The following is a 12,715-nucleotide window of genomic DNA, read 5'->3' as shown; positions in this document are numbered from 1 at the left end:
TTATTTTGAAATTATTTTAAGTTAAATCTTAATTTTACACTTGAGTAAGGATTAAAAATGACATTTGAAAGATTTGGAGTAATATTTTGATATTCGAATAATTATATCGAATATACTTAGAAAATCTTTTTGGAAAATCTTAAAATTCATTTATCTTAATTTGTTATATCGAAATATCAAAATGTTTTCAACACAACCTTAGCATGTTGTAAAGATGGCTTGGGAACCCTTTGCTAGAACCCAACCTCATGTAAAGAATTTAGTAAACCTACCCCGCTAGACCCATGTGGATAACGTAGGAGAACTAGAACACATGCGATTAAGACTCTTAATTTCCTTTGAATGCTTTATTTTTTATTCTCAGCTTTGAGTGGTATTCAATTATTTTTCTAACATTACATTTCTTTGAATAATCATTTTAACTAACTTGATTCTTTTTGTTTTGTTTCTACTAACTTGATTTCCTTTCGTCTTATCTTGTGCCTTGTTGTATTTTTGCATGAACATGACATATCCTTCAAATATATTGATCCCCAGAATAACTAATCTTTTAGAAGGTTCTTGAAAAAAATAATGGCCACATCAATTCATTTCATTGGGTTCGATATAATTTTGAAAATGCTCTACGTAGATCGAGTAACATCAAGAGATAGTCTACCTACTAAGGAAACAAGCCAGACATCTACCTGATGAGGTAACAAGTTGGATTCAAGAAGATTCGACACTGAAGCCAATAGTTGAAGGTCATGAACTAGCTCGGTAAATTTCTGAAAGTATAAGACGAAGTAGAAACTTTGAAGATTTTCAATACGCCTAAATCTGACGAAAGATGACACAATACCCAAACGCCCGCATGAGCTGGACAACTTGAAGATGGACCAAATTTTCACTTCCCTAGTGTACCGAGACATTGTCAGTTTTTCAAGAATTATTCAAGGAACAATTATTTTTGGGATCAATGCCTTTGTTGCATTTACATTTTGCATCTTTGCATTTGCATGTGCTTCTTTACATCTTTGCATTAACATTTATACATCGTACATTGCATATCATACATTGCATCTCAACATGCATTAATCACGGATCCTGGGAATAATTCGCGAAGAATCTTGTGATATAAGTTTCGAGGTAAATTGAAGTTACTCCATTTATACATAAAAAAGGATTGAGAGCTATGGACGTGATGTTAGCACCGTCTGAAGTCCGAGGCACGACATTGAGATTTGTGGGGCACCGAAGAGCAAGGTCCAGAATTTAATTGACCCAGGAGCATGAACCTTTAATAATGAGACACTATGATATGAGTTTAAAAGAAATTCTTCCATTCACTGTGAAACTTTATTGCATTGGTTTTGTCCTGTTTGAATGTGTTTTTGTTCTTTCTTTGTATACACAATAAATATTTTGTTGATTGAACTTATGTCATTTTTTCAAGGTTATGAGCAATAAATCAAGTTTTAATCTTATAATTCTTTGAATATCAAATGAATTAATGATTCTTTTACTACTTCATTAATTATAGAACTTTGATAAGTGATAGGATTAGACCTTTCATACCCTATCCAAAATCAAAAATAATCATTACTTGGTTTCTTACCCGAAATAACATATGTTTACTAAAAGACTGAAAATTGAAATTGTGGGGTAGGCATGTTGACAGGGAGTGTGCAGGGAATAGGGATATTTGTATAGCTTGGCATTTGGCATAGTTTAGCTGCTGTTTTACTGTTTGTAGTTGTTCATTTGGTTGGAATATATTGATCATTCATCTAAAATAATAATAAAAAATATTATTATAACTATATTTAAATATACAAGTGATAGTTATGATATTATCTTAAGTTAGATTGAATCAATCTTTTCACCTTAAAAATTGATTGATCTTACATTATCCTTAAAAAATATCTAACTTAATCGGACCTAAATTCAAATTCTTAAAATAAAAAATAGTTCAATTTATTAAATCGAATCAAAATTATCAAATTCAGATAAAATACCATTCCTAATATTAATGTGTGTATATGAATTTCAGAACTTTTATTATTCATAATTGATTAAAACGAGTTGCTTGTTTGTTGATAAACCTTGGGGACTTGGGGAATGGGTTAGTCGACACATAAACTCAATTATTATTATATTTGCAACAATCATTTTAATTAAAAGTTTTCATTATAAATTATTTAATTTTATTAAAACGATAAGTATGCTTCACAAATTAAAATTGATGCAAACCAAACTGTTGTTACATAAAACGTATATGGGTGATTCACTACTTCCTTAGGTCAATGACAGACGTCACAACATCGACCGACCAAATGGTATTCTTTAGTTTAATCGGTCGCTTTTAATAGCAAGAAAAGCTGAGCAAAGGCATTGCTTAGCTAATTCAACCATATCCCGTCATCTCCAAGGCTAGCTTGGGTAGGAGTAGGAGAAAGGTCCAACCAAAGCACATGGTCATTGGTCACTTATCTAAGTCTCAGCGTTAGCCTATTTGATTGAAAGCCTGTTTTTCATTTGCTAGACACACCAAATGGGCCATAAACACCTCACAGAGAATAATTCGAAGATCTGCTTAACGTTTGGTCTCACTTAACTTTATCCTAGAGGCCCATTGTTTGTAATGTTAAAATAATTTAATGAGATGAAATATAAATTTTAAAAAGATTGATGGAGAAACATAATAAAAGTTGCAAGCTAATATTGACGCAATGACGTGGAAAAATTAGGAAGGGAAAATACACGTGAAGCGTTCAATGCATGGGCTGTTAGAATCACGGACATTTTGTCCATGAACGCAAGGTAGTAGTTGTAAAAATGCAACCATCATACCCCCAAGAGAGAGAGAGTAACAACCAGATACCGAATCTGTATGTGTATTCATTTTATAAGCTTTCTGCTTTGTCACACTTAGGGATGGGTATGGGAACCGAACCTGATGGGGTCTGATCTATCCGATCGGGTCGGTTTTTTTTAAAAACAATTGAGTTTGAATTTGGGTCGAGTCGGATTTTTTTTAATGTGATATTCGGGCTGGTCGAGTTCGGGTTTAGGGTGAAAAATACCCAACCCGACCTAAAAAATATATATAATTATACCATAAATATTTAGAAATAATACAATAATACTCCTCTCTATATTATTTTTTTCCAATTAAGTCATTATTTTTATTGAATAATTTTTTATTATTATTTCGGGTCAGATCAGGTTTTTAAGTTATATATCAAGTCGGGATCGGGTGAAAAACTTGTTTTGGTCGGATCGAGTCTCGAGTGAAGGACTCCTTATTCTCGAATCAGGTCGGGTGGACCAAAAACCCAACCTATTCCCATCTCTACACCATATTTCAATGCTTGGATGTAAAGATACATTTCACCAGCAGGCAGATCGACGAAAGTTCCCAAGCAACTGTGGCAAATTCCAATCTGTGACTTGGATAAGACAGTGACACACAAATAATTTATGTTAAAAGGTATAATATTTTTAAAAATATATTTAAATATAAAATTAAATTATTAATAAAAATAAAAAAAAGAAATATATAAATTATATGATAATTTATATTTAGAAAAACATAAACACCCCCAAGTCGTTCCTAATCCTAAATGTACCAAACCTCCGAACTAAGCAATAGCAATCCAGGTCCCACCACACATAAATACTAATTAAAGGGACGACATGAATACTTGAGTCATTCATGGGCCTCGGCGGGTCCCATGGATGAGTTTAATGATCAAAGGCTACTTGCTCTTTAATCACCCAACTATATTTGTTGGCTCTGAGGCTTTGACATCCATAATTCTACTTGGGCGGCTTCTTTTATTATTTAACCATATGTATATCCCCTACAAATATTAATGTATGTCGAAAGCAATTATGTCTGTAAACGAACCGAACGCATACGAACGTAAGTATGTTCATGTTCGTTTATTTAATAAATAAATGAACACGAATATAAACGAATAATTTTTTTTTGTTCATGTTCGTTCATTTAAATGATAAACGAAAATAAACGAACACAAACAAACGAAAATAAACGAACATAATAAATGAACATAAAAGAACACAATAAACGAACAACACAAACACAAAAAACAAACTTATTCGAACAGAACAAATGAATGTAAAAAAAGTAAACAACAAGAATAACAACTTAAAATTCATTAATATAACATGCAACTTTAAAGTTAATTTGTTCGAATACGACAAAAACATACATAAATCATAAATAAGCTATATGAACATAATAAAGTCTTTAAGTTAATTTGTTCAACAAAACAATCTTCTTAAAATCCAAACAATTTCAATAATCTTCGTAACACATTCAACTTGCCCTCTGTTCGAACATAAATGAACGAACATAAGTGAACATATAATCGAACGTTCACGAACGTAAATGAACGAACGAGCCATTTGTTCGTGTTCGTTCATTTAATTAAACGAACGTAAAATCTTGTTCATTTTCGTTCATTTAATAAATAAACGAACTTCCCGCCGCACAGTTCATGAACGGTTCGCTGAACGTTCAGTTCATTTACAGATCTAAACGCAATAATCTCTTTTCTAAAAAATTAAATATTTTACTATAAAACATGAAATCAATATAGCATAAGCATACAAAGTAAGAATATTCAGGATATACATAAAATTAATTATTAAAGCATAAAAACATATATAAATTATTTAAAAAACATGTATACATTTATTTTAAATATAAACAAGTTAACATTAACTAAACACTACCAAGTTAACGTGTATAAATTATCTTTTTTATTTTTATTTTTGTCAAATTTTTTATAGTCATCTGAATTCTATTCAGAAATTAAATAACTAATAGAGTTTGCTTTTAACAATGAACAGAAGAATGATACTTTCATGGACGAATTACAATTAACTCCTCTTCCTTAATTTATTTCTGAATCTGCCAGCCTGATTGTACTTGAAAGATGATAACCTAACTGGTTAATGATATTAACTGTGAACTATAATAATGGCTACTCATTTGCGTACAGTAGACTCAAGATGGAATTGTTAAGATATAAGTCCTACTATTAAGTATAGCAGAAAGTAAAAGAATTCTTTGCATCTTATTATGAGAATTACTTGTGTACATGAGTGAAAGCCAACAGCTTATTAACAAATTCTACTCTTAACTAACTCATAACAACCTCTAACCAATTCATAACTATTCAGCTGAAACTAACTCCATTCTTCACACTAACATTCTCCATATTGTTCATATACACTAACATTCCCCTTGCAATCCACATCTTCAGCTTCACTGTCATTCGCACATCGATCCACAACTGTATTTGTCTGGGAAAAGCTAGTCAACAAAGCGAATCCTTCCTTACGAATGCGAGAAACCAATAGCTTCTGCCGATGACGAATAAACATCGGAGTAAACGACGACTTAGTAAGAACATCAACAACTTGCTCGTATGCTTGAACCTCCTGAACCTGCAACCGACCAGCTGCTACCATTTCTCGAACAAAGAATAAATCCAATTCAACACGTTTAAACTTCGAATGAAGAACTGGATTGGAACACAAAACAACAGTGCTTGTATTGTCACACAAAGTGTAGGTTTTCCATGAAATGAACACTGTAACTCTTTGAGTAAAGACGCAAGCCATATGACCTATGAGGCAGCCGAAGCAACACTGCGATATGGTGCTTTAGTAGTAGATCGAGCAACCACCTGCTGTTTACAGGAACTCCACGACACAAGATTGCCACCAAAATAAATGCAATACCCTGACGTGGACCGCCTGTCATCAATATCAACACCCCAATTTGCATCAGCAAAGCCAATCAATGACAGTCGAGAAGAAGACAAGAACTGTAAACCATAATCCAAAGTGCCCTACAAATACCTCAGAATTCTCTTAATTTCCTAGAAATGTATATCTCTAGGAGTTTGCATAAATTGACAGACACGATTAACGACATAAGTAATATCTGGCCGAGTAATAACCACATATGAGAGAGCACCATCAATACTTTTATAGTGAGCCACCTCATCAATGGGCGTTCCACTAGTAGCAAAGAGCTTACAGTGTGTTATCATGGGAGTAGGAAGTTCCTTATCTGATGCAAACCCACTCTTTTGTAACAAATCAAGAACATACTTTTGTTGATTCAACACTAAACCATTAGAGTTATAACAAACTTCAATGCCCAAGAAAAACTGAAGAAAACCAAGATATTTCAAAGCAAATTTTGCATGGAGCTTATTTATAACATCTTGAATTTCATTCAAGCAACTTCCTGTGAGAATAATATCATCACATAAATCAAGAGATAAATCATACCAGCATCGATTTTGCAAACAAACAAAGAGGCATCTGATCGTGACAAAACAAATCCCACCGAGATCAAATATCCCTTGAGGCTCTTAAACCATGCACGAGGTGCTTGCTTTAGACTGTAGATTGCTTTATTTAGTTTGCACACCATATTACCATCACCTTGTTCATAACCTGGAGGCTGAAGCATATATACTTCCTCAGTTAAACGCCCATTCAAGAAGGCATTGTTAATGTCTACCTGCCTGAGAGACCAACCTTTTGCTAACGCAAGAGAGATTATAACTCGAACAGAAACTGGCTTCACCACAGGGCTAAACACCTCATTAAAATCAACCCCAGGTTGTTGAAGAAACCCCTTAGCCAAGAGAAGAGCCTTGTAACGAGCAATGGAGCCATATGCATTCCTTTTAATTTTAAAAATCCATTTGCAACTTACGGCTCGCCTATCTTTAGGAAGAGGGACCAACGTCCATGTTTCATTACAAACCAAGGCATCAAATTCTTCATGTGCTGCAGCCTTCCAGTGAGGATGAAGAAAAGCCTCATTAATAGTTGTAGGCTCTTTATCATCAAATGAAACATTCAATGCCTTTGGTTTTCGTATCCCATTTTTAACCCCGTGTAACCATGGGATGAATATTTTGACTAGGAGTAGTCTGATTAAGAACATATCGATCAACACAAACATATGGCATCGTGTCAACCAAAGTACCTGCTGCAAGATCAGGAGCCTGTACATGATCAGTATCCCTAAGATCTGAAACCATCTCTTCAGCAGTAAACCTAGGTGATGCAGGATGCATAGGAGTACTTGCTCCTCATGAAAAAACAATCCATCATTAGCTGGAGATGTCGCAACATGTGAAGTATTATCCTCATTCACGACACTCAGCCCAGATACTAATGGTGTAACAACAGGAAGTAACTCTTCAGTGACCACTGTACGACAAGGATCACCAGTTGTAATGTTGCAAACTTGAAAAGGAAATACATGTTCATCAAACACTACATGTTGAAAGATGATTACCTTACCATCATCATCCAAACATCGATAGCCCTTATGAGACGGACTATAACCTAGAAAAACACATTGTCTTGACCTAAACTCCATTTTATGGCGATTAGCAAATCTCATGCATGGAAAACAGGCACAACCAAAAACACGTAGAATAGAGTATTCTGGAATCCTGCGATATAGAACTCCAAACGGATATTTGCAATCCAAAACTTTAGTGGGCGGTCTATTGATAAGATAAACGGCTGACACGAAAGCATAGCTCTAAAACTTCAGAGGTAACGACGCTTGAGCCAGCATGACTAATCCCATTTTAATGATATGCCTGTGTTTACACTCAGCTTCTTCATTTTGCTTAGAGGTGTCTAGACATGAAATTCGATGCTCCACACCATTTTACTGAAATCAACCCTTGAGTGACTGATATTCACCACCACCATCTGTTTGTAGAATCTTAATTTTACAACCAAATTGCACTTCTATCAACTTGTAAAAATTAAGGAAACATGACAGCACCTCAGACTTTCGTTTAAGTAAGTAGACCCATGTGTATCTACTCGAGACATAAACAAAAGAAACATAAAAGGAAAAACCATATAAAGAAGTTAATAGAGCAGGACCCCAAACATCTGAAACAACTAATTGAAAAGGCTCATTATATTTTGTTAAAGAATAACAAAAGGGAAACTTGTGAGCCTTTTCTTGCATACAAGCAACACACACATGTGACAATCGATTTTTTATGAAATGAGACAATGTTTCATAACAGATTTTACTACATCAACAAAAGCATGGCCAAGAAGCCGATGCCACAAATCCAAAGGGTCTAGAGTCACATAAACATTGTTTATCTTAGCAGCCGAACTCGCTTCAGCACTAGGAAGCTACTGATAGAGACCTTCATCCGTGAGCCTCCCTTGAAGAAGAACCTTTCAAGTCTGAGCAACATTCATAACACATTCATACAGGTGAAACTCAAGAAAAACACCATTATCTCGAGTGAACTGAGAAATATAAATCAACTTCTTCTTGATGTTAGGAACATGTAGCATGTTACGCAAAAATAAAGGCTTCACACTATAATATAAAGTATTTTTCCCTACATGAGCAATTCTAACACCATCACCATTGCCCATGTGTAAAGCATTATCACCTGTATACACCATACATGAGTGATAAACAGATGGATCATTAGTCATATGATGAGTAACACCAGTGTCAGGATACCAAACGGGATCACTTGTAGGCTTCAAGAAATACTGAACACCAGAAGACGGAAGCATGGAAACAAAAGATGCAGGTGTCGAGGGTGCCAAAAATAGATTCTGACCAACTACAGAAGAACTTGAAGCATCATTAGAGGAACCAACTGAAAATCCAGATGACGGATAATAACCAAAAGCTATTGGGGAACAAAAAGAAACAACATGAAATATGGAATTAGTTAGATATAGGTAATAAGGAGGAGCAGAAACAAAACCATAATGTGAAACCATATTCACCGAATGATTATACACCCTTGCAGAAAGTTTTTGTTGATCTACCCCCGAACCATTCAACCGTTTTGAATAATTTCCAGATGATGTACCAGAATCAGCAACACCCGTGTAATCACGATCAAAATGGTGATAACATTTCTGAACAACATGACCAAACTTACCACACAACTGACATTGTGGCATGTTGGAGTTATAACTCTGCCCATGACCTCGACCTCGATAACCACCTTCCTGCTGACCACACACCTGAGAGGAATGGTCATCGAAAGAGCCTTTTACATTCTACTCATCATTAGACATCAACTGAACAACATTGGTCGAAATTCCTTCACCCAAAAACATCTTCTATCGAGCCTCACAATCAAGTAACATCTCAGTGAGAGTATCCAACGATATTTCCTCTCTAGAAGCTATAGCAATTACAGACACAAATTCCATAGTTAAGCCAGCTAAAATAACACTAACATGTTCTTGTTCAGTTACAACACTTCCAGAAGCATTTAACAGATCACAAACAACTTTGACCTTTATTAAAAATTCATGAACATACAAACCAGATTTCTTTTGAGAATGCAAAATATGGCGAAACGATGAAATTTTTGCACTGGATCGTGCACCAAACAAACGGGTCACAACATTCCAAATATCAGCTACAGACATAAGATCAGTAAGATGAGGCAAAATCTCCATACTTACAGTGGTTAATAACCAGGAGGCAAGTAACTTATCTTACTGCCTAAATAACAAAAAATATGGATTTTCCTCGAGTTGCCCAGCATCATTAGTAACAAATTCATTTGGAACAACTATATTATAGGAAATAAACTTCAGCAAACCATAACCATCAATGATTAAAGACACTTGATGTTTCCACAACAAATACGTATTCTCAGTGAGTTTAACTATTTCATGTTTAGGTATATGTTGAATGGAGCTTATACGAGCAACTGTGCAACTCATAGGAGAATTAATCTGTGAAGCATTCTCATCACGAGTTGGATCAACCATAAGATTAACCATATTAAACAACACTAGAAAGAAACAAAGATTTGACCTCAAGAAACCAAAGAAATCTGAAAACCCGATTCAAGAAGCAAAATACGATAGTGCAAAGAGAACAAAGAACGAACACCTGAGCTTCATAACCGTCAGCAAGAAGATACACCTCAACAACACCAGAAATTAGCGACTGATACCATGTTAAGATATAAGTCCTACTACTAAGTATAACAGAAATAAGAGAGAAAGTAAAAGAATTCTTTGCATCTTATTATGAGAATTATTTGTGTACATGAGTGAAAGCCAACAACTTATTTATAACAGTTGATTAACAAATTCTACTCTGAACTAACTCATAACAACCTCTAACCAACTCATAACTATTCAGCTGAATCTAACTCCATTCTTCACACTAACATTCTCCATGTTGTTCATATACACCAATAGGAATGAGGGTCAAGGGATGATGGGAATGCTTTCGCACTTAAAAATTAAATTCCCTTATAATTTATTTTTTGTATTTTTTTATTCTAAAAAAATTTACATGTTTTTATTCTAAAAAAATGTACATGTTTTTATTTTACAATTTGACATCCTCTAAAATTTTTAATATAATCTTTCAAATTCATACCCATAACAAAAATTTCTACGTCAGAGTCTAGACTTCATTTCCAGCTTCAACACTGCAGCCCAAATGGAATAAAATCAACTAGAGAAATATCAAATTAGGATATTTTTTATATATACTTTCGCAATCCTTGTCTGCTGTTTTTGTTGCTTTTATCTCACATGCTGAGCTCGCCGATTGGGTGATAGCCTTTCGACTTTATAATAAAGATTGATACGAAACTACGCAAATATATAGTTGGTAGGTGTATATTGTTGAGTGATAGCAATTGGCCTTTAATCCTTTTCACATGTCGCCGGAGCGTTTTTTTCTTTTAATGGGGCTTGAATCATTTTGATCTCTCATATCCCACATCGATCTAAGCATAGCCTTTTTTTCTTCTTTGCCTTTGTTGATTAGTTTTCTGTCATGGAGCTATTCTTTCTGCTGTTGTGTATTCCAATTCTGTACCTTTTCTTCATATTGTGGAAGCGGGTCAATGATTCGAGAGACCAACAATGTTACATTTTGGATTACCAATGTTACAAGCCGAGTGATGATAGGATGGTCGGGACTGAATTCTGTGGGGAGGTTATAAAACGAAACAAGAACCTCGGACTCAACGAGTACAAGTTCTTGTTGAAAGCCGTTGTGAGTTCGGGCATCGGAGAACAAACATACGCCCCGAGAATCATGTTTTCCGGCAGAGAAGAGTGTCCGAAATTGGAAGATGGAATCTTGGAAATGGAAGAGTTTTTCTGCGACAGCATCGGGAAGTTGTTATCAAGGGCTGGCATTTCTCCTCAGGAAATTGATCTCTTGGTCGTCAATATCTCCATGTTTGCCGCAGTTCCTTCTCTGTCTTCCCGAATCATAAATCACTACAAAATGCGATCAGACATCAAGTCTTTTAACTTAACAGCAATGGGGTGCAGTGCAAGTGTGATTTCCCTCGATATTATTCGTAATGTCTTCAAATCTTACAAGAACAAGTTCGCTTTGCTTGTAACATCCGAGTCGTTGAGTCCTAACTGGTATGCCGGCAACAACAGATCGATGATTCTTGCGAATTGTTTGTTCCGTTCCGGTGGCTGTGCAATACTTTTGACGAACAACAAGGCCTTAAAACATAAAGCAATGTTCAAACTGAAATGCTTGGTGAGAACACATCATGGAGCCATAGACGAGTCATATGATTGCTGTGTCCAAAAAGAAGACGATGAAGGAAGGACGGGATTTCACCTTAGCAAAACCCTTCCAAAAGCAGCAACTCGTTCTTTAGTGGACAATCTAAGGACCATCACCCCAAAGATCCTGCCCTTCCGTGAACTGCTTCGGTTCATGGTGGTTTCACTCGTTAAAAAATGGAACATCCGCCATGGTTCCAGCCCTAAGGGAGCTCCTCAAGGACCGATCAAAGCAGGGGTGAACTTCAAGAGCGGAGTGGAGCATTTCTGTATCCACACGGGAGGCAAAGCAGTGATCGATGGGATAGCAGCAAGCCTTGATTTGAGTGATTATGATTTGGAACCGGCCAGGATGACGCTGCATCGATATGGGAACACTTCAGCAAGCAGTCTTTGGTACGTTTTAGCATACATGGAAGCCAAGAAGAGGTTGAAGAAAGGGGACAGGGTTTTCATGATAAGCTTTGGGGCTGGGTTTAAATGCAACAGTTGTTTGTGGGAGGTTACGAGGGATTTAGGCGATGGGAATGTGTGGAAAGATGAAGTCCACAGATTCCCACCAAAGACATTGGTTAATCCTTACATGGAAAAGTATGGTTGGATTCAAGATGAAGATCCTAGCACCTTCAAAATCCCAGAGGATTAACTACTCTCGAAAGGTAACCTCCAAAAATAAAACATATTTATAAATTTGACAATTGGATTTCTTTGTATACAGTAAATCCCCAGTTGGATTCATAAACAATGATGAGACTTTGTCGTTTTAATTATTATAATTTTGAAGTTAATTCGCATTCCTTATTTTATAGTTTATACAATTCCGCATTTATTGTTGGTCCCTCAATTATTATTTATCTCGTCTCATACAATTATAGTTGATGCGTGCTGGACTTTATGTTCTGGATTATTACGCGCTGTTTTCCTTTATTGATAAATTGAAAGAAAGAAAGAAGGAACCAAAAAAATCACATGGCGTTCTTACTTGATTTCATGAATTACTCAATGAAAAAGATTACAAAATCTGATCATTTGGATTAGTTAATGGAGAGGTTACAAAGCTTATGTACTTCGTTTTTGATATTTTAGTAGTTTAGGA

At 35.3% G+C, this 12,715-nt stretch overlaps 1 protein-coding gene across 1 annotated transcript; it reads left to right on the top strand.

The window, feature by feature from the left end:
• The first annotated feature begins 10,807 nt into the window (after positions 1-10,807).
• On the top strand, positions 10,808-12,389 carry LOC120191525 (3-ketoacyl-CoA synthase 12-like). The gene has a single exon (XM_039194467.1). The coding sequence runs from the start codon at positions 10,862-10,864 to the stop codon at positions 12,263-12,265; it is 1,404 nt and encodes a 467-aa protein (XP_039050398.1). The 5' UTR covers positions 10,808-10,861; the 3' UTR covers positions 12,266-12,389.
• Positions 12,390-12,715: the final 326 nt, after the last annotated feature.

The sequence above is a fragment of the Hibiscus syriacus genome, unplaced genomic scaffold, assembly GCF_006381635.1.
Source record: "Hibiscus syriacus cultivar Baekdansim isolate YM2019G1 unplaced genomic scaffold, ASM638163v2 tig00116970_pilon, whole genome shotgun sequence".
Taxonomy (NCBI): Eukaryota; Viridiplantae; Streptophyta; class Magnoliopsida; order Malvales; family Malvaceae; genus Hibiscus; species Hibiscus syriacus.
Note: the sequence above shows the minus strand (reverse complement) of the source record. Positions and strands in the feature narration are given on the sequence as shown.

Bases quoted from the DNA above. Each gene is read 5' to 3' on its own strand.
- LOC120191525 (XM_039194467.1), top strand. From the start codon at position 10,862: ATGGAGCTATTCTTTCTGCTGTTGTGTATTCCAATTCTGTACCTTTTC.